The 24,373-nt window shown below is 36.8% G+C and overlaps 2 protein-coding genes across 5 annotated transcripts; one reads left to right on the forward strand and one right to left on the reverse strand.

Annotated features, from left to right (window-relative positions):
- Nucleotides 1–13,503: 13,503 nt before the first annotated feature.
- On the forward strand, nt 13,504–22,634 carry LOC137725294 (bifunctional aspartokinase/homoserine dehydrogenase 1, chloroplastic). 4 transcript variants are annotated; one of them, XM_088695081.1, is made up of 18 exons: nt 13,504–14,307; nt 15,137–15,204; nt 15,303–15,677; nt 16,206–16,294; nt 16,402–16,705; nt 16,897–16,949; nt 17,030–17,238; nt 17,323–17,410; nt 17,501–17,614; nt 17,982–18,080; nt 18,262–18,456; nt 19,000–19,082; nt 19,471–19,696; nt 20,752–20,897; nt 21,078–21,213; nt 21,453–21,536; nt 21,616–21,708; nt 22,106–22,634. In XM_088695081.1, exons 1-18 carry the CDS (start codon nt 14,162–14,164, stop codon nt 22,349–22,351), a joined length of 2,754 nt encoding a protein of 917 aa, XP_088551207.1. In that variant the 5' UTR covers nt 13,504–14,161; the 3' UTR covers nt 22,352–22,634. The 4 variants fall into 4 exon arrangements, with proteins under 4 accessions (XP_088551207.1, XP_088551206.1, XP_088551208.1 ...); XM_088695080.1 differs by having other exon boundaries at nt 13,698–14,307; nt 15,300–15,677; XM_088695082.1 differs by having other exon boundaries at nt 13,752–14,307; nt 15,164–15,204; nt 15,300–15,677.
- On the reverse strand, nt 22,594–24,332 carry LOC137725295 (DNA ligase-like protein). Its single transcript, XM_068463934.2, has 8 exons — nt 24,204–24,332; nt 23,802–23,932; nt 23,612–23,700; nt 23,421–23,516; nt 23,238–23,332; nt 23,106–23,146; nt 22,925–23,008; nt 22,594–22,847 (listed from the first exon to the last, which is right to left on the reverse strand). Exons 1-8 carry the CDS (start codon nt 24,253–24,255, stop codon nt 22,698–22,700), a joined length of 738 nt encoding a protein of 245 aa, XP_068320035.2. The 5' UTR covers nt 24,256–24,332; the 3' UTR covers nt 22,594–22,697.
- Between the last annotated feature and the right edge of the window lie 41 nt (nt 24,333–24,373).

A 24,373-nucleotide genomic window follows, 5' to 3' on the forward strand; every position in this document is an offset into this window, starting at 1 on the left:
TATAAATATGCTAAATCTTATAACCGTCATGCTATTCTACGTGTATTGTGGAAAATTCTTTATGAAATGTATAAATGGAAACTAACGATTATATATATATATATATATATGCTATATAAAAGAAAAGACCCATTCACAATTACTTGCGAGGTCATAGCCGTTCGGGCGTGAATAGCCGAAGTCTCCAATAGTAATTGCACTTAAGCATAATATTAGGACCCATTAGTAAAACTCCATTAAAATAATAAAATTTGGAAAAACGGAGTGCGCATTTGGAATCAGGGAGTCAAAATACGCTAAGAAGGGTCCCTTGTAAATTTTGTAAAATGTCAACTGAGACACCCTAGTGGTCAACTACGTTAAAACTTTGGAATTTCATTAAATGGATGTAAAAAACGGACTTGGGAGGTCGAAATTAGCTTAGGAAGGTTTCCGAGAAAATTCCTAAAAATCAACCCAATGAATATTTCAAGAATATTCCAAAAAATATTCTAAGAATATTCTGAGCCCAATTCAGAAATGGGCCGGCCTGGGACAAAGGCTCAAAGGCTTGGCTTAAGGTTTTGGGCCGGGTTTAGGCTTAGGTCCATGGGTCCGGATTAACTCTTTTTTTTTTTTTTTTTTTCCTTTTTCTTTTACTTCTCCAGCCGGTTGCCAATGCAACCGCCGGATTCTAGGAAGCTCCAACTAACAAAACCTTTACTAACCCTAGCCATGTTTTATATGAAAATGAAGATCTCGAATAATACCATTGGTTTCCTCAGCATCGGCCTCATTTCACCGGAAAACGGCTTGAAAGCCGTCGGGATCTCACTAGTGAGATGAGAAAGATTGAGAAAGATTGATGGAGTTCTGTGACTCACCTCATCAGAAATGACGAAAAATCGCTAGAGAAATGATGCGGACTGGGTTCGCGTTTATAGTTCAATGCCTAAGCATTTAGGTTCATGGCCAAGAAACGAGGTGAGGCCTCGAGTTCTTGGCAACGATGCTTGTCGAAGAAGATGGTGGTGGTGGTCCGGTGAGTTTCACAGAGAGAGGGAGAGTTAGAGTGAGAGAATAATCGAGAGATAAGAGAGCTGAGAGGGTTAGAGGGAAGGGTGAGGTGGCATTCATGCATTAGGAAAGTGAAGTGAGAGAGATTTGAATATTGAGAAACAGTGTCTCGATAGATAGGGAGGCACGAGATGAGTTTTGGTGTGGGTGTGGACCACACAACCAGAAAAACAAATAAAATAATAAAATGATCCAATCAAAAAATAATAAAATAATAATTTAGTAATATAAAATAGCATAAGATAATTAGAATGGTAATTTCTTCAAAAATAACTTCCGGATTCGTAGTTCCATAAAAGTTTAACCGTAACTTCGATTTTTATTCTGATTATTCCTACACGTTCGTACCATCGAGTACTGTGAGAATACGTTAAAATAGTAGCTTGTACACATCACGGAAAGACGGTCAACGAAAGTCAAACATCTTCGCCTCTAAGGGCATTTTCGTAAAATCACTCTTTTAAAATTTATAAAATCGTGAAATTAGGGATTGGTTGTCACAATCTATCCACCTTAAAAAAATTTGTCCCTGAAATTTGAAATTATTTGTTATACAAAAATAGTGAAAAGACAACATAAAATTAACTATGTAAAGAAGATATTAAGTTTGCATAAAAGAGAATGTCATTTTATTGCGATCGGAGTGCAGTGATTCCTCTTTCATGCCCCCAAACTTATATTTTCATTCTCCTTTAATACAATACCATAATATAATTTTTTTTATATAAAAACATAAAGTCGAAAATATTTTATATGTATAATAACATCCCATCAAAATACATATATATAATAATGTACAATTAAAATAATTGTACTGAAGTTAAAACTGAACATAGAATATTTTTCGCCTACACATTTCACGTATTTTGAAGATAAGTGTGTAGTATCTTTGGATCAAGCCCAAACAATAAATAACTAACTAAACAAACAATACAAATGCTAACGTAGATGACCAATTTGTCCACTTGCCCCCCATTAGGAAATACATATACATTGTCTGATCAAAGCCTTGATCGTGCTCACGCACTACCCTCTTAGGCAACATCGTCAATATTATAAATTTTCTATATCGTAATCTCGATTATACAAATACATGTTCGCAATACTCTTCTATCAATCATATATTGTGCATAAAGTCTCCATACAATGTCTCAAACAGTGCCATAACCAAAATTGAAAATTGTAACCGTGTTTACACACAACTCTAACAGGGATAGGTGTAAGTCATAATCATACTAAAATTGTAGAACGAATAAACGCAACATGTCCACCAAGATCTAGATAATTCGTTTAGACTAACTGTTAGTCTGAGGATGAAATGTTGTACTGGCATAAAGTTAGTACACATGACCTTCAAGAAGACTGCCAAAGACTTGGAAGTAAAACACACATCACAGTGAGATACAATAGTAGCACGCATACCATGCAACCAAACAATGTAATTCACAACACCTTAGCGAATAGATTTACAGTGAATTTCTCTTGAATTTAGCGAAAAACTATGTCAAGAAGGCTAAAAGGACAATCAAGAATTTGAGGGTCAAAACAAGTCCATCAAATCTAGAATATAAGGTAACCGAAATTAATACATAACATCTCGTTACAACGGTAGGTTCTGGAATATTCAATCACCAACGGTAAAGATTCGTTTAGCAAAGTATTTGTTGGGTGATTAAAAAAATTAATGGTCAAAACGCCAGAAAATCTGATAAATTCAGGAATGAGCAATTTTACCAAAAGATCTAAAATGTAGTCCATCTGGACCAACGGAAAGTGAGTTGACTTGTCAAGTCGATTTATAATCATCGAAACATTATCATAATCTCCACATATACAATATACCTTGTACTGGGAGCTTATGGTGATATTTCCCATCTCTATTCAAATACAGGAAGTGATTATAACCACTTGAACGATTCTTGATCATTTTTAAGTAACGTCAAATCGATACTCATAAATCCCAACTAGAATGGGATAGAATAAGTTAAAGATATTCAAGGGTAGATATGTCTTTTGATGTGGTAAACAGTAATTACGTTTACACAACCGGGGTGATACATAACAGTGCAAGCGTAGACGTTGATCTGGTTCTTCCATCGTCATTGTCAAAAATTTGGCTTATTTCAAATAAAGATGTATTTGAGAAAGCTAAAGTTGGTGAAGATTTTTGGACACGTTTCTCCATAGAGAAATGTCATCTGGTTTTCAAGTAAAGAAGGTAATTGTTTATTCTAGGTCATTAGTAAGATAGTTCATTTCGTATGGTTCCCACAATCAGGAGACATGAGCGATACACATCATGCTACATCGGCACATAGCTGAAACATTCAGTGAACGTCACTTTAGAGTTCAAAATTATTGATGTCATCAGAAGGTATAAGGATAGTGCTCGAGTGAGACAACACTTCAGTTGTCAGAACTTTATTCATATCCAACATCCCAAACTAAACTAACTTTCCTCGGTCGATAGGTGAGGAAAAACATTATAGTAAAAAAAATCACCAACAAATTGTCGATAAAATTAACAATACCAAGAATATCTCGCATTTCACAACACTTTGTGAGAATTCCAACTCTCTTATGTTACAACCTTTTTGGCAAAAAGAAAAGAATATCGTCCACTGAGATCACATTTCCCCAAAAAAGTACCTGATCTAAACAAAGCTAACATTTGATGAATTTGGTATAAAGCTGATTGTTGGTGTTTAGAGAATTTGGGTCTCATTACCGAAGTGGATAAAAAAGTCATCGGTAAGACCGCTATGAATTCGACAAGCTACGAAAGGAAACTTGAGTTCCAGAAGTTGGTCGGGTAGACCATCAATTCGAAGTATGGGTTAACGGTTTTAATCGTCACCCGATTGAGTTACTAAAATCTAGGTACGATCCTAAGGTTTAGTCTTTCGCCTTCATGGATAGGATTGAGGTTCGCTAGATAAAGTGTTTGGGTGGGATAAATTCCTAATCGGTAGGCTTTTGTAACTAAGTTTTGTCGATGATGCATGACTTGTTCGAAAAGATGCAAGAAAACTGGTGTAGTACGAGATAGTGAATCGATGGTGCACTTTACTTCACCATTTGGTGATATCCTAGGTAAAATTTGGAGAATGACGCCAAAGATATATGTACTCGAAACGTACCACACTATTTCCTTTCAATACACCATGTCCTACTAGGTCTTCACAATTTTCTCAATACTCATTTCACTCTTACAATGGGAAAATAATTCGTGCTTCAAACTAATATTTGCTTGTGGAAGTGATCGAAAATGTGGTTAGTCGAAGAGGTTTTATTTACCTAGATAGGTGATAGGTAAAAATAAAAAAAGTTTACTGTCCTAATACAAAGCTTGCTTATAAGTTTCCATGATTTAGTTTCTTCGGCTCAGGTAGTCATTGTTAATCAATCTATTAGTCACACCGCTAATTAACGCACATATGATATTTTGATATTGTTCGCTACCCTGAAACTGTGAACCGGCGTTCTGGCATGTGTTCGGTATCAAAAATCATACCGCCTGAATGCTGGTTGACATTTCTTGGACATCAAACAGTATCGTTAATTAGTAACCCTACCATAGGCTGATTACAAGTTAGAGCCCGCTCGGGTGGATGGTTTTAGATGATTGGTAAGGAACTGGTCCTGTGACGTGGTTTTATTAATTCTAAGGAAAGTACTTACCACTTCGGGGATTTCTACTGACCGTAGGTATAAGAACTCGTACACATGTGCCTATGCTCATTGAAATGACAAGTACATCACCAAAAGAAATTTGGGAAACTAGTATTGGTTGGAATTTCCTAAGGCCGGAAAAAGGAATTTGTTAACAATCTACTTTAGAACAGACTTAAACGGAAGTCAATCTTCCTCTTGAAGATCTGAAACAATCATTTTATGCGTTTGAAAAGATTAGTGCTATCGGGGACCAAAAGTGACTGTCCCCCAGATGTTCTTCCATCAAGTGATATCCCTTTAACACCAGGTTATCGTTGAAGACAATTTTGGAATCTTGACGAAGTAAACTTCATAGGAATTCTAATCGATGGTATACTAATGGGTACTGCCAAGGAATCAAAACCATTTCTGGTTTCCTATCTCGAAAGGGTTCATTGGTAGGGAAATTCTTCACTTAAAGTTTAGAGGCGGTCGCCAAAGTGTTCTTCTAACATGTCAATAAGTTGTCTAAGTAACCCATAACTTAGGAAAAGCTAACAAGTTTTTCGTGCTCGATAAGGTGGCAAGATTCGACATTTAGGTTCAAGAATCAAGAATGCTTACATCATGTGTGTGATGAATGCAGTACTGCCCAAACTCATGTTGTGATACCAAACTGACACACCCTAACCCGGAATGTCCACTTGGACTCCGAATCGAGTTATACTGGCTGACACCAGCAGGGTGACGAAGCCATAAAGTGTAGTGACGTGGAAATTATGAGTAAATTTAAACCTAAAGGTGCCTAAATGGAAAAGTGCGCTAGTGAGCGGAAATGAACCCATTTCACACATAATGTTAGAGCATAAGTAAAGTACAATAGGGTAAAATGAGAATTATACCATCGAAGGTAATCTCCAATACCAAGATTTGCTAAGTATCCTTGTCGATACAAATGCTCAGCTATTAAAACCCGGAGGGGCAAAAAACAAGGGTGAGTGGGCCTGAAAATAAAGCTTTGTAAAAACCTTTTTGAAAACATAATAACCCTTCACCGTAAAATAACTATAGTTTCCAAAATATACATACTACATTTAGTAAGAAAATACTTACGATAGCCTGCAACATCTCAGAAAATTCAATACGACACAATATTTTGTAAGTAAGCATATGACGTTCATAATCACAATATCTCGCATAAGCAACATATCATATGGAGTGCTTATCGACACATGCTAACATACAAGTTCATGCAGAATTATTCTGACATAAACAGGACTGGGTATAACAATAATCTACGCTCTAGTACTACAATCACGTGAAGACTGGTGCTATGCGTAACACATACGAGTCCTAATTGCCTATAGCAATCTAGGACAAGACTAACACCTACAATGGATCCAAAGTGAGTGTATAATGCAATGTGCACATACACATGAAAAACTAGCCCTAGCACTGGCTCGGGCGAGTACTAACACTGGTGTAGCAAACGACGAGCAGATAACACAAATATAGTCATGTCATAGTAATTCGATAGTTTTAATGTAGCAAACGATGAGCAGATAACACAAATATAGTGATTCGATAGTTTTAATCCACATAATATCATTCATAGCTGTAAATATAATTATGGCATCAATAATAATACTCATACATGTGCATCCCGTAGGACGTAGCATAACTTCATAATTTCTATCAATGTGCTAAATCTTATAAGCGTCACACTATCCTACGCGTATTGTAGAAAATTCTTTATGAAATGTATAAATGGAAACTAACGAATATATATATATATATATATGCTATATAAAAGAAAAGACCCACTCACAATTACTTGCGAGGTTCGCAACTGTTCAGGTGTGAAAAGCCGAAGTCTCCAATAATAGCGCACTTAAGTGTAATATTAGGACCCATTAGTAAAACTCCATTAAAATAATAAAATTTGGGAAAACGCAGTGCGAATTTGGAATCAAGGCATTGAAATACGCTAAGGAGGGTCCTCGGTAAATTTTGTAAAAAGTCAACGAGAAGGTCAACGGTTAACCCTTAAAAGTCAACCAAGACGCCCTGGTGGTCAACTACGTTAAAACTTTGGAATTTCATTAAATGGATGTTAAAAACGAACTTGGGACGTCGAAATTAGCTTATGAGGGTTTCCGAGAAAATTCTGAAAAATCAACCCAAGGAATATTCCAGAGAATATTATCAGAATATTCTAAACCCAATTCAGAAATGGGCTGGCCTGGGACAAAGACCCAAAGGCTTGGCTTAAGGTTTTGGGCCAGGTTTGGGTTTAGGCCCATGGGTCCAGATTAGCCTTTTTTTTTTCCTTCTTATTCTGGGAAGCTCCAACTAACAAAACCTTTACTGACCCTACCCATGTTTTATACGAAAATGAAGTTCAGGGAACAAGGATTCGAATAATACCATTAGTTTCCTCGGTACCAACCTTATTTCGCTGGAAAACGGCTCGAAAGCTGCTAGGTTCTCACCGGAGAAACAGAGTTTGAGTTCTAAGGTGTTTCATGCACCAAAACATCACCAACACGCACATTTAACCTACAAATTTGACTTACGATTGTGGGATGCGAAAGATTGAGGGTGTTCCGTGACTCACCTCGTCAAAAATGACGAAAAATCACAAGAGAAACGGAGCGGATTGGGTTCGTGTTTGTAGTTCAATGCCTAAGGATTCAAGTCCATGGCCAAGAGACGAGGTGAGGCCTTGGGTTTGTGGCAGCGATGCTTGTCGGAGAGGATGGTGGTCGTGATCCGGCGAGTTTCACGGAGAGAGAGAGAGAGAGAGTTAGAGTGAGAAAAAAAAATAAGGAGAAGAAATAGAGGTGAAAGGGTTAAAAGGAAGGGTGAGGTGGCATTCATCCATTAGGAGAGTGAGGTGAGAGAGATTTGAATATTGAGAGACAGTGTCCTAAGAGATAAGGAGGCACGAGATGAGTTTTGGTGTGGGTGTGGGCCCCACAGATAGAAAAACTAATAAAATAATAAAAAGATCCAATCAGAAAATAATAAAATAATAATTTAGTAATATAAAATAGTATAAGATAATTAGAATAGTAATTTCTTCAAAAATAACTTTTGAATTTGTAGTTCCATAAAAGGTTAATCATAATGTTGATTTCTATTCTGATTACGCATACGTGTTCGTACCATCGAGTACTTTGAGAATACGTTAAAATAGTAGCTTGTAAACGTCATGAAAAGACAATCAGCAAAAGTCAAACATCATCACCTTTAAGGGCATTTTCATAAAATTAGTCTTTTAAATTTTATAAAATCGTGAAATTGAGGATGGGTTGTAACAGTACATGCATACATGTATACTATGAATATCGTACATTAAAGTTGTAATGCATGTGAAATTTAACAAATCACAAAGCGTAGTTGCGAGACTAGGATTTTATGAAAATGGGAGCGTGACAAAGAAATTCTCAAATATTGTTCACATACGCTTTATACCATATAGATATAATTTTTTTTTTATCTCAAATTTAGTTTTTTATATATCTTAGATATTCTGATACTTCTTATCCAATGTTTAATGTTGAAAGAGATTCTGGTTTTGAATCTCAGTCTAATTGATCAAAACAAAGTTGCTGGTGCTCCATAGTCTTCTTTTGAAGCCAAATATAAACTAAACATGTACGTTTACTTTATGGTAGTTACTAGTCAAATACTGTAACTGTTGTAAAAATCTCCACCTAGGCCCTGCCTAGGTGCTAGGCGATTGGCCACCGCCCCAATTAATGCCTAGGTGTTTGAAAATTAAGTGGGTCGATGACATATTTCACTTTACCATTTGTGATATCTCAGGTAAATTTTAGAAAATGATGCCAAAAGTATTCATCCTTGAAACATACCATACTACTTCCTTTCACTACGCCACGTGCTAAAAGGTCTTCACAACTTTCTCGATACTCAGTTTACTCTAACAGCAAGGAATTAACTCGTACTTCGATTTTTCTGCCTACCTGTAGAAGTGATAAAAAAGGTGACTAGTTGAAGGGATTCTGTTTACCTAGATAGGTGATAAGGTAGAAACAATTATGAGTTTACTATCCTAATACAAAACTTGCTCCTCAGTTTCCATGATTTAGTTTCTTTGGTTTAAGTAGTCATTGTTAATCAGTCTATCAGTCGCACCGCTAATTAATGCATATACGATATTTTGATATTGTTCGCTACCCTGAAACTGTGAACCAACGTTCTGGCATAGAGGTATCACTCCCAGATACTAGCATGTGTCTGGTATCAAAAATCTTACCACCTAGGTATTGGTTGACAGTTCCCAGATATCGAACAATATTGTCAATTTATAGCACCACTGTAGACATATTACAGGTTAGAACCCACTCAGGTAAATAGTTCAAGACGATTGGTAAGGAACTAATCCTGTGAGTTGGTTCTAGTTGTTTCTAGGGGGAAGGTACTTACTACTTCAGGGATTTCTACTGATTGTAGGTATAACAACTCGTACATTTGCCTATGCTTATCGAAATGACGATTACCTCACCAAAGAAATTTGAAAACTAGTATTGGTTGGGATGTCCTAAGGCCAGAAAAAGAATTTGCTAATAATTTACCTTAGAACAAACTTAAAACGGGAGTTGATCTTCCTCCTGAAGATCCAAAATGATCACTAGTGCAATTGAAAAAATTAGCACTATCGGGGACCAAAAGTGGTTGTCCCTCGATATTCTTCCGTCAAGTGTTAACCCTTTAGCACCACCTTGTCACTAGAGACATTTTTGGAAATTTTGACGAAAATACAACTTCGTTGGAATTATGATATAAGGTATACTAACGGATACTGCCAAGAAATCAAAACTATTCTTAGCTTCCATTCTCGAAAAGGTTGGTAGAAATGACTAGATGGTAGTAAAATTGGGGTGTAATTCCCCCATGATGCACAACTGTCGATATAGTAGCCTTGCTTCAGGGCCATCAACTTATCTCAAATCTACATCTTTCCTTGGCGGGGAAAATCTTCACTTACAATTTAGAGGGTTCGTCAAAATGATCTTCAAAAAGGTCGATAAGTCGACTAAGTCACTCAAGACTTTGAAAAACTAATACATTTTTCATGTTCGACGAGGTGGCAAGATTCAAAAATTAGGCTCAAGAACCTAGAATACTTACATCAGGCGTGTGATGGATGCAATACTGCTTAACTTATGCTTTGATACCAAACTGACACACCCCGACCCGAGATGTCCATTATGACTCCAAATCGAGCTGTGTTGGCCGACATTTGGAAGGTGACGAAGCCATAAAGTGTATTGATGTGGATGATGTGAATAAATTTAAACCTAAAAGTTCCTAAGTACAAGAGTGCGCGGTGAGTGGGTATGAACCCATTTCACATGTAATGACAAAGCATAAGTACAGGACAGTAAAATAGGGTGAGAATTATACCATCGATGGTAATTATCTACCCCAAGATTTGCCAATAATCCTCGTCGATACAAAAACTCTGCTACTAGAACCTGGAGGGGCAAAAAATAAGGGTGAGTGTGCCTAAAAATAAAGTTTTAATAAAACCTTTTGAAAGCGTTATAACCCCTCGCTGTAAAACCCATATAGTTTCCAAAAAATAATATTACTACGTAGGTATGAAAACTAATGCACAAGAGCAACAAAAATTGAAGTATGTCATGTCATAATATCTTAGCAACAATAAAAGTAAGCCAGGTGTGAAACCACTATTTTCACAACTATAAAATAGTATGCTAGTCAAAGTCACCTAATGTGATCTGTACGACTAGACCTGTAACTTATCAACATATGTCTGCACACGAGTCGGAGTCACCTAATATGACATGTACGACAGGCTGGGTATAAATAAGTACGCTCAAGTGTTACGATCATGTGAAAGCTGTGCGATAGATCGCGGGTCACCTACGAGTCGGAACCACCTATTGTGGTCTGTATGACAAGCTAGCACCAAAATTTGGATCCAATGTGAGCGTGTGGTGCGGGAGATGAACAATCACGTGAAAACTGTGCCCTGGCCTCGGGTCGGAGCATTAACACCGGTGTGCAACATAATCAGCTCTAAATGCATAAATACATAGCAATATGCAATGCAACAAGGCCAATCACATGCTAACTCACATGAAGCTTACCTGAGCCTCCATAGCATCAAATAGTATAATTCACATTTTATACGAATTCAACAATATAGTAATAAGCGGTATAGACATGGCATACAAGGCATAAATTCATTTAAAAATGTTTTTTGGAAATCGTAAAGCTTATATATATATATATATATGTGTGTGTGTGTGTGTGTGTAACAAATGCCTACTCACCTGAGATCTGCTTTACAACTCCTTAGCACGAATATCGAGGCATCACGAACAATCGTTGCCTAGAACAAATATTCAATCACGACTCATAATTCTTATTGATAGAACACGTAACTTACATAAAATACATCCCCAAGGACGTTCTAAAATGATTAAGACCCATTGACCAAAAGTCAGCCATTGGTCAAATATCGATAGTAGGGTCCACAAACCTACATAACTCAATCCGGAAGATCCACATCACAGATTTCTGATCCGTAACTTTCAAAATCCACATTATGCTTCTAAAATATCACACTAAAGTTTCATTACGATCCAACAGTTAGATCTTCACCAATTGCAAGTGCAAGTGGTGGTTAACGTTTCATTTTACGAACTTACAAATCCAATTCGGGAAGATCCATACATCAGATTCCTGATCTGTAAGTTCCTATGATCCTCATATATTACGTACTATAATGTACTAAAGTTTGGTGATGATCCAACGGTTAGATCGTCGATTGCTATAATAATCAAGTGGCGGATCCTATCAAAACTATGCTCAAATGATGAGATTTCATCAATCTAACTTCACCTATGGAATTGGGGTATCAAACTTAGCTTATAAAGGTCAGGGGATACCTCGGCCCACGCGTCGTCGTACACGGCGGTCGGCCGCCTTGACTGGTCGGAAAAATCAACTATTTCTAAAAATTTTCAAACTTCACAGAAATGAAGATCTCAATGAGTAGAGTAAGTTTTATACTTGTGGCTAAGTCCAATTTGGCCGGAAAATGCCCTAAATTGTCCTCGACCTGTCGGAAACCCCATAAAGGGTGTTTCTTTATTTGTCCTCAAATCGACTCCGACGCTCCAACCAATGATTGTGAATTGTTTCTGAGCTCAAGGGAAGTTGTTTGATGGTGAGGATCAATGGAATTGCATTTATAAATGGCAGATCACCGCCTAGGAACTCACGAGATTGCCGTTGGAGCCGATGGCTTCGAACTCCATGAAATAGGGCTCATTTCCTTCGATTTTGGGGTGAAACATGAAGGAGGAAGGTCGTGGAGTTGGTTGTAGGTGGTTAGATGGCATGATTTGCTAGAAAACCCATCGAAGAAGACAAGAAAACTGGGTCGGGTCGGCGGTAGGAACCAGGTCAAGAGTGATCCGATGCTCCTCTACTCTCTCATTTCCCCTATTTTCTTCTCTCCCCCATTGGTCACTCTCTTCATTATCTTCTTTCTAATTAGGCGTCTCGCCCCTCCTTTCTCTCCTTTATATTTCATTTCCACCGCCCATCTTTTCTTCCCTTTAATCTGGGCCATACACGTGGCTTTCCAGATTATGCTCCAAAAATCTGATGCATTCCAGAAAATATTTAAATGACTATTTTGTCCCTATTTTTACTCACCCATAACTTCTTCGTTATAGCTCCAAATCACGTTCCATTTGCGCTCACGTGCTCATATCAATGAGTACTATCCGAATACGCCAAGAAAATAGATTTTACGTGACATGACAAGACAGTCAACCAAAGTCAACGTCTTTGCCTCGAAGACATTTCCGTAAATTCACATTTAAAAATTATAAAGACTGTAATTTTTGGGGACGGGTCGTTACAGTTTAGACATGTTGAGGTGCCTGCCTAGACCGCCTAGGCACTTGCCTAAGTTGCGACTCACTTAGACAGAAAACATATAACTTTCATTTTGCATTTTTATTCTTTCAATAAATTGTAAGAGAATTGTTGAATACTTAAATGAACACACATTATATGTTTGTTCTCTATATTTTCATTATGTTCCAATACTGCATAATATATATGTTATTCTTTTTTGTAGTTTATGATGAAATTATATATATTTTAAATATAAACAGACACTTATTTACACGAAATATAATAGTTTTACTTAAATCTGCCTGGTTCGCCTAGGCGCTAGGCCCCAGCCCGTTACCCGACTAGCGCCTAACGTCTTTTAGATACATATTTAGAGTTAGTTTGGTAATGATGTGCTTGTTTTAAAAATTGAGTATGTTGTGTTATGAGAGTAAGTAGCTATGAAATAAAGTTGTTAAGTGTTTAATAATTTTTTTGTAAAAGTTCTTTAAAAAAAAAAAAAAAGTTAAGTATTGTTTGGTAATCTTTTTTAAAAGACTATAAAAGATATGATGTTAAATGTAATATAATAATATAGAGGCAAATATCGTAGTTTAATAATACATGTGAGGATGTACTTGCTGTTTGAAAATTTTATTAAATGAGGACTCACTTGCATGCTTTAAAAAGTGTTTTTTTTTTTTTAAGTATGCTAGAACTTACTTTTGCTTTTCTACCATCAATAAAAATAATTTTTTCAAATACGTCGGTTGAGTTTTATAAAAATCGTCTATTTCTATACTAATGAATCTATTTTACGAAAATAGAATACATCTATGAATGGGTTAGTACTTGTTGCTGCTTGGATGCAGCATTGTTAGTTTTGCTGTCATTTTCTATGTGGCTGCAGCTTTTTGCTGCTTGTTTGTTTTTTCAGCAGCTCTTTGCTGGTTGATTGTTTAATTCAAGAGCTCTTTGCTGATTGTTTTCTCTTTTTCTCATTAATATGTTTGATTTATAAAGAAATAAAAAAAATATGATTCATCAGCTTAATTATGACCTGTGAGTATTCCATTTCCAACACGAGACCAAAGAACAAGAGGAAAAATAAAATTTGGTTTTGAGAGCCGCGTGTTAAAACCTGAATGGGTTGATAATCCTTCCCCACAGTTTTAGACGTCGCATCGCATTCCTCTCTTGCACTTTAAACCCTCCCAAGCCACCACGCAACCATTTCACCACCTTCAGCCACCGCCACCTCTCAATCTCTCTCATTACCTCCCGTCCTCTGTTTCTCTCCGATCTGGGTGTGGCGGTTGGTCATTGAAGAATTGAAGAGAAAGCCCGCTGAAAGTTAACAACTTAACAGTGATTGAATAGTTGTACGCGTGTTCAAATCTTAGAGGCGGTACAAATCTGGTACACGGTATTGGTTACATGGTATTCGAATCCCATCCATCCCCCCACCTTAATCATTCATCGCTTCCGTGAAGCCGCCAACACAACCAAAATCTCTCTTCGTCTTCTCGTGGAGGCAGCAGCCATGGCGTCGCTCGCCTCGGTGATCTCCAGTAATCCCGGCCACGCGCTCTCCCCCAACATATTGTCTCACGACGCCAAGCCCAGGAAGATCTGCTACTCTCAATGCTCTACATTCTTTCTCCCTCCTCACCGCTCTCCCATTTGCAGGTACTCAGTTTTTCCTGATTCCATTTTCTGTTTGTTTCCCGAGAAAATGGACGAGCTTTGTGTATATAAAGTTTTGGTTTTTTACTTTACCATTTTAATGGAGCTTAAAACTCGAGTAGTAAATGTGTAACTAAGCCTGGTCCGATTGAAATGTTTAACTTGCCCTAAAGTTTCATGTTGTGGTTAAAGGTTTTTTAACAAAAATGTTATATCGAGAGGCCAAAGCACAGCGAAAAATGGGTCCTTTTCATTGTTGGAAACTGGAAATATTTTTCCGAGGGCTGTTGGGACGTTTTTGTTCTTTTGTCAAATTGTACTTTTGTATTGGTACTTTTTGTTAATTCTTCATTGGTTCTGTTTTTCTTTGATTTTGTATGCGAGCGCGTCCGAAAGAGATAGTATTGAGCTGCTTCAATCTGTATGAATTTGCTCATTTCTTAATGTTACCGTCGTTTTCAACTAGTTTTTTTTTTCTTTGAACATTCTTGCTTACGGATCATAACTACCATGATCAAAGTAGCTACTTTCAACCTTCAAGAAAGATGTTCAATTTTCTATCTTAGTTTTGGATTTTCCTTTGAGAAATGTACTTTTTATTGTTCAATTAAACAGTCCTTTTTTTAATCATCCTCCTTTTTCACTTCTAAAATTACCAAGTTTGTGATGTAGGGTTCATAAAAAAATAGTAATGTAGGTTTATTTGACTAGGAAACAAAGAATGAAATTGATCCACATATGACTTCTTATTCCATGTGGAGCATATTTGTCGATACTTTAGGTTATCTTAAATTATTTATCAATTGACTTGGAGGTTTGTTGCCTTTTGCAGAATGGGTTTTGTTTCTGGGCTGGAAAGGAAAAGGTCACTCAAAACCTGTATCTTTGCATCAGTCACAGGTTCTTTCCCATACTTCTCCAAAACTATACAAATTTTCCCTCAGGATCTTGTATATTTAGCTTTTCATCTAACTCTAGTTCCTTTCCTTTATTAGTAGATACTCCAGTAAATGCATATCCAGAAAAAGTTCAGCTTCCTAAAGGTGACTGTTGGTCCGTCCATAAATTTGGTGGCACCTGTGTGGGGAGTTCAGAAAGAATTAAGAATGTTGCAAAAATAATTCTTAGTGATGACTCAGAGAGGAAGATGGTAGTTGTCTCGGCAATGTCCAAGGTAACGGACATGATGTATGATCTTATCTACAAGGCTCAATCACGAGATGAGGCCTACATATCTGCATTAGATGCCGTTTTAGAAAAGCACAAATCTACAGCTCTTGATTTACTTGATGGGGATGATCTTAGTAGTTTCTTAGCACAATTGCATCACGACATCAGTAACCTGAAAGCGATGCTTCGTGCTATATACATTGGTACTACTTTTTTATCTCTCTGTATTCATTTATAATTTCCATCAAACATCAGGACATTGGTGGCTCTCTGATCTATATAAACTCTCAAATGGATTTTCACAAGAAGTAAATTTGATGTGTAATTTCAATTCCCATCAGAATTCAAACTGTTCATGTTTAGTATTGTTAATTGTATTGTGTATTTGTTTATATTACAAACAATACGAGCCAGTGTTCTCTTTCGTAGAAAGACTAATTCTTTTATCTGAATCCTTAGTAGTGTGGTATGGAGTTAATGACTTCTTTAATTCTTCCCATTTTGCTATTAATTACAATAAATTAGCAGAATGGATTATAATGCATAAAAGGGTTAGTGCCCCTATCATCCGCTATTTCTGTAATGGTGAATTTGTTATTTTCCTAGTCATAGTTGTTGTGCCACGTAATCTAGATTTACCTGTTATTTTTGCTGGTGTCCACTCTTCTAAGTTTGGATAAACTTAAATGTTTGGAGCTTATCAGGTTGACTGTTTTTCTTACTTTTTGCAGCTGGTCATGCAACAGAATCGTTCACAGATTTTGTTGTAGGACATGGAGAGTTATGGTCTGCGCAAATGTTGTCATGCGTTATTAGAAAGGTATAAGGGTGTTTTGTTCAATTTTCAAGAGCATTTGCTGAATGTCACTTTTCCTAGTTGTCTGATATATTAATATCTTTTTATTATTCTTTGATTTCTTTCTGCAGAATGGGGTAGATTGCAATTGGATGGATACAAGGGAAGTCCTTATTGTAAATCCTACAAGTTCTAATCAAGTTGATCCTTATTTAAAGGAATCTGAAGACAGACTTGAGAAATGGTATTCCAAAAACCCATCAAAAACAATTGTAGCTACTGGCTTCATTGCTAGCACACCTCAAAATATTCCTACTACTTTGAAGAGAGATGGAAGTGACTTCTCTGCAGCAATCATGGGTGCCTTACTCAAGGCCGGTCAAGTCACAATTTGGACAGATGTTGATGGAGTCTATAGTGCAGACCCCAGAAAAGGTTCGTATTGCCTTTGTATTTAGTACACAATATAAAACATCATAAAATTTTAAATAACTATAAATATGAATACCGGTCTACATATTTTTTTTTTTTGGGAGAATAATTGGTTGATGCCATTCTAAGAAAGTTAAAAATGTTATTGAGTTTCTGTGGGATTTAATTTAATGATAAGAAATCTTCATTTGCAGTCAGTGAGGCAGTGATTCTAAAGACTTTGTCTTATCAAGAAGCCTGGGAAATGGTGAATCTCACTACTCTCTATCAAAGTTTCTGAGATTGGTGCGTTTACAAATCTGACATTTGATATACATGTATGTGCAGTCTTATTTTGGGGCAAATGTTCTGCATCCACGCACTATCATCCCAGTGATGCAATATGACATTCCTATTATAATACGGAACGTTTTCAACCGTGCTGCACCTGGAACAAAAATTTGTCGCCCTACTGAGGATGAAACTGTTCAGGGTTTGGAGTCGTTTGTCAAAGGGTTTGCCACAATAGACAACTTGGCCCTTGTCAATGTGGAAGGGTGAGCTGTGCATTACAGTGTTGCTGGATTATAATTTAAAGATTACTTTCCCCCATTTGTAACATTCTCCTTTGTTTGTCACAGAACTGGGATGGCTGGTGTTCCTGGTACAGCAAGTGATATATTCAGTGCCGTAAAGGATGTTGGGGCTAATGTTATTATGATATCTCAGGTTATGTCATCCTCTGAATTTGTGTTCATGGTATGCTGAAAGCTTAGAGCATCTATGATGCTTAATGTTGTTAATGATGGTTCATTGTAGGCTAGTAGTGAGCACTCTGTGTGCTTTGCTGTCCCTGAGAAGGAAGTAAATGCTGTTTCTGAATTACTGCAGTCTAGATTTCGTGAGGCTTTGAATGCTGGGCGTCTTTCTCAGGTTCTTACTTTTTATTTGGCTAATTTTCTTGACCAGGTTGCTTGATACGTAACTTAAGCAGATCAAGGATAATGTACTGACATTGACAATTAGTTTATTGTTTACTTATGAAAAACCTTATTGGACCCTTATTTTGTGGATCGGCTAAAGAATTATAAGAAGAGTTGAAAATGGTGACATGAATTTTAATGTGAAAATTATTCAGATATGTTTTACTCCTCATGAATACTGAATATTTTATTTCTTCTTAGTGTATTTCCATACTGAAATTTTGATTGCACTCTGTTTTTTATTTTATTTTAAGTATGTTTGAATGTATCTTTGTTTCATTTTTTAATACCAATTTTTGGCACCTCTTCCCTCTCAGGTTCAAGTCATTCCAAACTGTAGTATTTTGGCAGCAGTTGGCCAAAAAATGGCCAGTACTCCAGGAGTTAGTGCAACTCTTTTCAATGCACTGGCAAAGGTTAGGGATTAATTATTATTCTATTAATTTTAGCAACAAGTTGGATTATTTTATTTGATTTAACAATTCATGGTTTGTACACTGGTTTACAATATGGCCTGCTGTAGGCTTTGATTCCAAGTGTTTCTCATAATACATTATTTACAATACGAAGGGATCTAAACTGTTTTATGAAATGCAGGCAAACATTAATGTACGTGCAATTGCTCAGGGTTGTACTGAGTACAATATTACTGTAGTGATAAAGCGGGAGGATTGTATTAGGGCTCTGAGAGCTGTCCATTCTAGATTCTATCTTTCAAGAACCACGATAGCAGTGGGCATCATCGGACCTGGTCTGATTGGTGCCACATTACTAGATCAATTAAGGGATCAGGTACTTTATTTTGCCTTTTCTTCTGTTATTATCAGGCTTTTGTACAATATAGCACATGTAAGGTCATCTGTCATTGAAAATTATTCGTGGCACTTAGAAGTTTAGAACTTAGAAGGGCTCAGTTTAGTCAGATTTTGTCATTCGGTGTGCTTTGATTGTGGCCTTTTTGGGTTTTTACATACGAGCGCCCATCCTAGTCTGATTTAGATTTGAGAGCAGCAAGATGTTGAATTGTACTGAATTCATTATTCTCCTGTTTATGTGGTGAGATATGCACATCAAGTTTGAGCACAGGAAACACAGCCAATGAATGGTCAAATACATTCTGAGGGCATGCATGTTGTTCATTTACAGCCACATACAAGTTAAAATTTGGTTTTACGGCCCAACCAATTGAAATATCCTCCTTAACTTTAATCATGTTCGTCATAAGTTATATATTGCTGATGGCTTATTAACCAAACTTTGATGAAAACCAGATACTTTGAATTTCTTTATTAGGTTGGGCAATTCATTAAAATTTAATTTCTCAAATCTTTGCAGGCAGCTACCCTCAAGGAAGAGTTTAACATCGATTTGCGTGTTATGGGAATCACTGGCTCACGGACAATGCTTTTGAGTGAGGCGTAAGTTAAAAAGCTTTCAATGGAATATTATTTAATCAAATGCTTTGCATAATCTGAAGTTGACAATGGTGGCGGCCTAATTCATACACGTCATTCATGAAATGTTTTTGAATTGATAATTGACCAACATTTAGTAGCAGAAGTTGCCCCTTACTACAGTCCAATTACTATATATACTTACGTTTTAAAAGTTTTTCTTCTTGTTATTCTTTTTGAATTTCAACCTTTTCCGTTGTATCTTTTATATTTAATTTACAAAAATAACGTCATCCATTGCTTCATATAGGCTGGTAGTAGTTAGTTAAATACATTTACTTCTTAAAGCATTGTCATTCTATAGTTACACTTTGAGGACCATAATTTACTTTTTCATTTTTCATTGTTGTAGGGGTGTTGACTTATCTAGATGGAGAGACCTCCAAAAAGAGAAAGGAGCTGTGGCAGATATGGAAAAGTTTGTGCAGCATGTACATGGGAATCATTTTATTCCAAATACTGTTTTGGTTGACTGCACAGCTGACTCTAGTATTGCAAGCCATTACTATGACTGGTTGCGGAAAGGAATTCACGTAGTCACTCCCAACAAAAAGGCCAGTTCAGGGCCGCTTGATCAAGTAATGTCTTTTTATACATGCAAATTTTTTTCCAGTGTTGTATCTTTGAGGATATCTAATTGCAAAATCTTGTTTCAGTAGTACGTATAATTCCAATTAACTGAAAAGAACAAGAACATCAACCATTTCTTTACTTAGTTTATCTGCCCAAGTGTGTTTTTGTGGTTTTCATTAATAGTCTTGCATCCAAAACCCATGTATTTGGGATATGTTTTTCTTTCTGATGATTTACATGGTTAACAAGCCATGATTATGGTTATTTATGGTCTCCACAAATTTTTTTTTGTTCAAGTTTTATATCTTCCAGTTCTTTATCAATTTATTTATTTTCGCTTTGCTTTGTGTGACTCTTGGTTGTTACTGATTTCTCTTTGAGATGTGAGCGATGAGTTTTGATTCCTAACACTTGGTTTTTTACATTTAGAGGAGACACTTCAGTTATACCTTGTCGTCTGAACAAAGTGGTGATAAAACCAGCTATTTACACATGCAAATTATTCTAATAATCGTGCACAAAAATTTCCAGAAATGTGATGCAATGTTAATATGAATTTGACTCTTTTCTTTTCTATAAAAGATCCCAATATTTGTCTTTCGAATTTATTGTGGGGTGTATTCGATTGGGATATTGAGGATTTTATTGGATTTATAAATTTATGGAGTTTAATAGAATTTTTATTCGTTTCTAGAGATTCCTTGTAAAATTTGATTGAAATCCCACAAAATTTTCTAGTAGCAATTATACTCAGCTCAGCTGCTATATTTGTTTTTTTTAAGGATTTTATTTTGAGTTCACACTTGGACCTCCATATCTTAGTTTTATCATATTATTTTGTTTGATCTGCTTGCCATGAGTCCCCCTGCAACGTTACCATATACTGACTTGCAAGAAAAAGAGAAATTACTTCTTTTTAACTTTGACTTTGATTTAGTTTCCGTTTAAGAAAAATATTAATGCATTCTGAGAATGCAATAATAGTGTTCATATCTTGTGTACGTGCATGCATGTGTTTTTTTTTGGGTTTAATCAGTTATGACATTGCTTCTTCATGCAGTATTTAAAATTACGAGCTCTTCAACGGCAATCATATACACATTACTTCTATGAAGCTACTGTTGGAGCTGGTCTGCCAATTATTAATACATTACAAGGTCTCCTCGAAACTGGAGACAAAATATTGCGTATTGAAGGCATCTTCAGGTTTGTGGAGAACTTTTGATTTATATCTTCTCTCTGTGCAAATTGAAAATATTACAAGAGTAGTTCCTCTCTTTTTTAATGGAGTAATTCCTTTGTTTACACGTAAAATCTTGATGTCTGCAAATGCACACTTCATATGACTTTTAACACAAGTCTTGCTTCTATCATTTGATGTTGCAGTGGTACTCTGAGTTATATCTTCAACAATTTCACTGGAGGACGCACTTTTAGTGAGGTGGTGACTGAAGCAAAGCAGGCAGGTTATACTGAGCCAGATCCAAGGGATGACCTATCTGGAACAGATGTTTGTAGAAAGGTGCTTGTCCTATTTTTTGTCTGCTTAGTTATGTAGGCTTATAATGTGATGATGTTTCGTCTGTTTAATCAGTTTTACGTCCCCAAATTTTGAATGAGACCCTATAGTTTGCATTGTTGATAAAAGATCAACGCCATCTTATTTGGGCCCCCATGCCCAAACTTCAATCTCTGCTTTCTTGATTTTTGCTTCACTGTTTTGTGTGCGATTTGCCACCTGAGTAAAACCATCAAATGCAGGTGATAATTCTTGCTAGGGAATCTGGTCTTAAGCTGGAACTCTCTGACATCCCTGTTGAAAGCCTTGTGCCGGAACCGTTGAAGGTAAAATCATTTTCTAATGTACGTTACCAAGTGCAAAAGCTCACCATTAACAATCAAATTTTGGATGAGATGTTTTCAGGATAGTGCATCAGCCGAAGAATTCATGCAAAAACTTCCACAATTTGATCAAGAGATGAGTAAGAAAAGACAGATAGCTGAGGATGCAGGAGGAGTAAGTATCTCTCATTTGCATTTCTTCTCTTATTCCTGTGTGATACCACAATCTTAAGCTAGCGATATTTGATCAATATATTAATCGAGTAGTTGTTTAGAAGCTTACTAGCTGTCCATGGACCATTGGACGTTTCTTATGAATATTTGAATCATATCATTCTGGTTTCCTTCGATGATGCATTATTTCTTTACGTTATGTTGACATGCGCTATGGATTTTTATTGGCGATAATAGTTTAGAGAATGTGGATATTTTTATTTCTGAGTTCTCTGGGCAGGGATATATAATAATATAGTAGATGACAAGCACTTTCTCCTCTTGTTTTGTATTTTTGTTTCTGATATGTTTAAATGATTCTCATCTTCCCGCCTGACTTTTCTTTTTGATATCTGAAGGTCTTGAGATTTGTTGGGGTGGTTGACATGGTCAATCAGAAAGGGGAAGTGAAGCTGCAGACGTACAAGAATGATCATCCATTTGCTCAGCTTTCCGGGGCAGATAATATAATTGCGTTCACAACAACTAGATACAAAGCTCAACCCCTAATAATACGTGGACCTGGTGCTGGTGCTGAAGTCACTGCTGGTGGAGTCTTCAGTGACCTGTTGCGGCTTGCTTCATACCTTGGTGCCCCATCATAGGTGGGAAGCCCATAGCCCGAAGATTGAAATATGGTGTAACACAGCCCGAGTAGTGTAGCTTTTTGAGATGCGGATCTGTTGTGGCTCCTGAGAAGTGTAAGTGTAGCTTCTTGATATGAGGAATAGTTATTACCTGCTAGGGATTTGGGGGTATATAATTGTCGTTCATTCGGTAGTGTTTAAGCGGATGCAAACACGTTATTTGTCTCCTGAAACGAAACCGTCTCAAATCCTTTATGTACGGAACTAAAAAGAGAAATAATAATAATCATGGTTTTCAATACATGACCCTGAATGTGTTTAAAGCAGTACTTTGACATGTACTGAGATAAACGAGTTACTCCTCTCAGTTGATCTTAGGACTGAGGTAAGACTTTGGATCTCTGAAAAACCTTGAAAGCACTTGTGCCTTGTCAGCTGAGAGGTCCGTGTTTTCCATAATGTGCTCCTTTGATGCCTTGGCAATTCCTTCAATCGATCCGATAGCCTGGTTAAGCTGAACAAATTACCCAGAATAAGAAACCAACGTATGATTATACGATTCAATTTCGTTCATTAGGATGAGTTAAGTACCGCATTTGCATCATGATTGTCGATGCCCGGAATGGCTGTGATCACCTTTTGAAATATGCCTGGTGTTTGCACTGTTTGCTTCCTCTTCTCCAACAAAATTGAACAAAATGGGGATGTTTTGAGGTCCTAACTCCTAAGAACCAAAGCATTCTACATAAAAATGGTCAAAATTTACACTAACCTCCGCCTTCAATTTTGTTGTGGCATCCTCTCGCTTGCACACTGTAATTAGTGTTTGCTTAAGAGTCTTAGACAAATTACTGGGAAAACGATTCATGATTAAGGTAAGTGAGCTTGGAGAAGATTTTATTACCCCCACGAGAATGAGCTATTTTCGTTATCTTCTCAAACCCCATTTCCAAGTCCTTAACCAGAACGAACGTTGGCTTGCCGAGTTCCATCCCGAATCTTCACAGATTGAAAAACCATTTGTATCGTTTTGACATATCAAACAGCAATTGGACATAAGTTTCTTTCAAGTTTTGACATAGCTCACTTGAAGTAAGAACGAACAAACAAATCGTTTTGCTCCTTGGTTGGGAGCGTGATGACAACGTATAGATTTGCAAATTGCAGTTTCAGCTTCTGAACTCTGTACAAATAATAAAATTGATCACGTCAAACACAAAACACAAGCACACACGCATGCAAGAGGCACCGAAAAACGAAAGCAATTAATTTGTTCACCTGCCGAAGAATTGCGAGATGGTACCGGAATCCAAGCTAGTCATGAAAATGAATGCCACAGATGAACCCCCACAGTTGAAAATGAAGTCCTGCAATGCAAATCCAACCATCAGATGCACCAAAATTATTTTCTTTTCAGTTCTTTTGTCCTTTTAGCATGAGATCATATGATTAAATTGAAGGAAATTACGGGGGTAATTGGGACAAAGTTGAGGCGGAAAGAGTTTGCGGTGAGGAAAGCGGAGACGAAGTTGATGAAGGACGGATGTTGTTCGTCCCTCCATGTATTGCTCATCATACAAACGCCACCACCACCACCACCTGCAATCACAATCCAACATTTAAGATTTCTTCACTCCATTAATTCTACCATTTCCAGCACAAATCAATCGTAATCTTTCTAATCGAAATTCTAATCAAATGGTTAACCTAAACAATAAAATTATCCAGAATTTGTATCAAACAGATAATTGCTCCACTGGAAAATGATCGAATTCAGACTAATTCAAATTAAGAACTCAGTTTCTAAATTTTCCGAGGAAAAATGAGAGGGGTGAATTGATGAATCGGTGAAAAGTAAAAGGAAAAGTACCTGAATTCATGGATTTTTGTGGAAATTGAGCTGCTTCTTTCACGTTCGCCATTCCCCAGAGCTCCCAGAGAGAGAGAGAGAGAGAGAGAGAGAGAGAGAGAGCAAAGGGAGATTCGAGCGAAGCGGGAAATTTGAGGCGGTTTGTAATGTGGAACTGTTTTGTAACGTAA

This window comes from Pyrus communis, chromosome 5 (assembly GCF_041283825.1).
Source record: "Pyrus communis isolate YQ-2024b chromosome 5, ASM4128382v1, whole genome shotgun sequence".
Classification (NCBI taxonomy): Eukaryota; Viridiplantae; Streptophyta; class Magnoliopsida; order Rosales; family Rosaceae; genus Pyrus; species Pyrus communis.

Coding starts and splice junctions, on each gene's coding strand:
- LOC137725295 (XM_068463934.2), bottom strand. CDS start 24,255: ATGGCGAACGTGAAAGAAGCAGCTCAATTTCCACAAAAATCCATGAAT. Junction 23,701..23,801: donor ACTTTGTCCCAATTACCCCC/GTAATTTCCTTC, acceptor TTTGCATTGCAG/GACTTCATTTTCAACTGTGG. Junction 22,848..22,924: donor ACAATCATGATGCAAATGCG/GTACTTAACTCA, acceptor TAATTTGTTCAG/CTTAACCAGGCTATCGGATC.
- LOC137725294 (XM_088695080.1), top strand. CDS start 14,162: ATGGCGTCGCTCGCCTCGGTGATCTCCAGTAATCCCGGCCACGCGCTC. Junction 17,239..17,322: donor GCCCTTGTCAATGTGGAAGG/GTGAGCTGTGCA, acceptor TGTTTGTCACAG/AACTGGGATGGCTGGTGTTC. Junction 18,457..18,999: donor TAGATCAATTAAGGGATCAG/GTACTTTATTTT, acceptor AAATCTTTGCAG/GCAGCTACCCTCAAGGAAGA.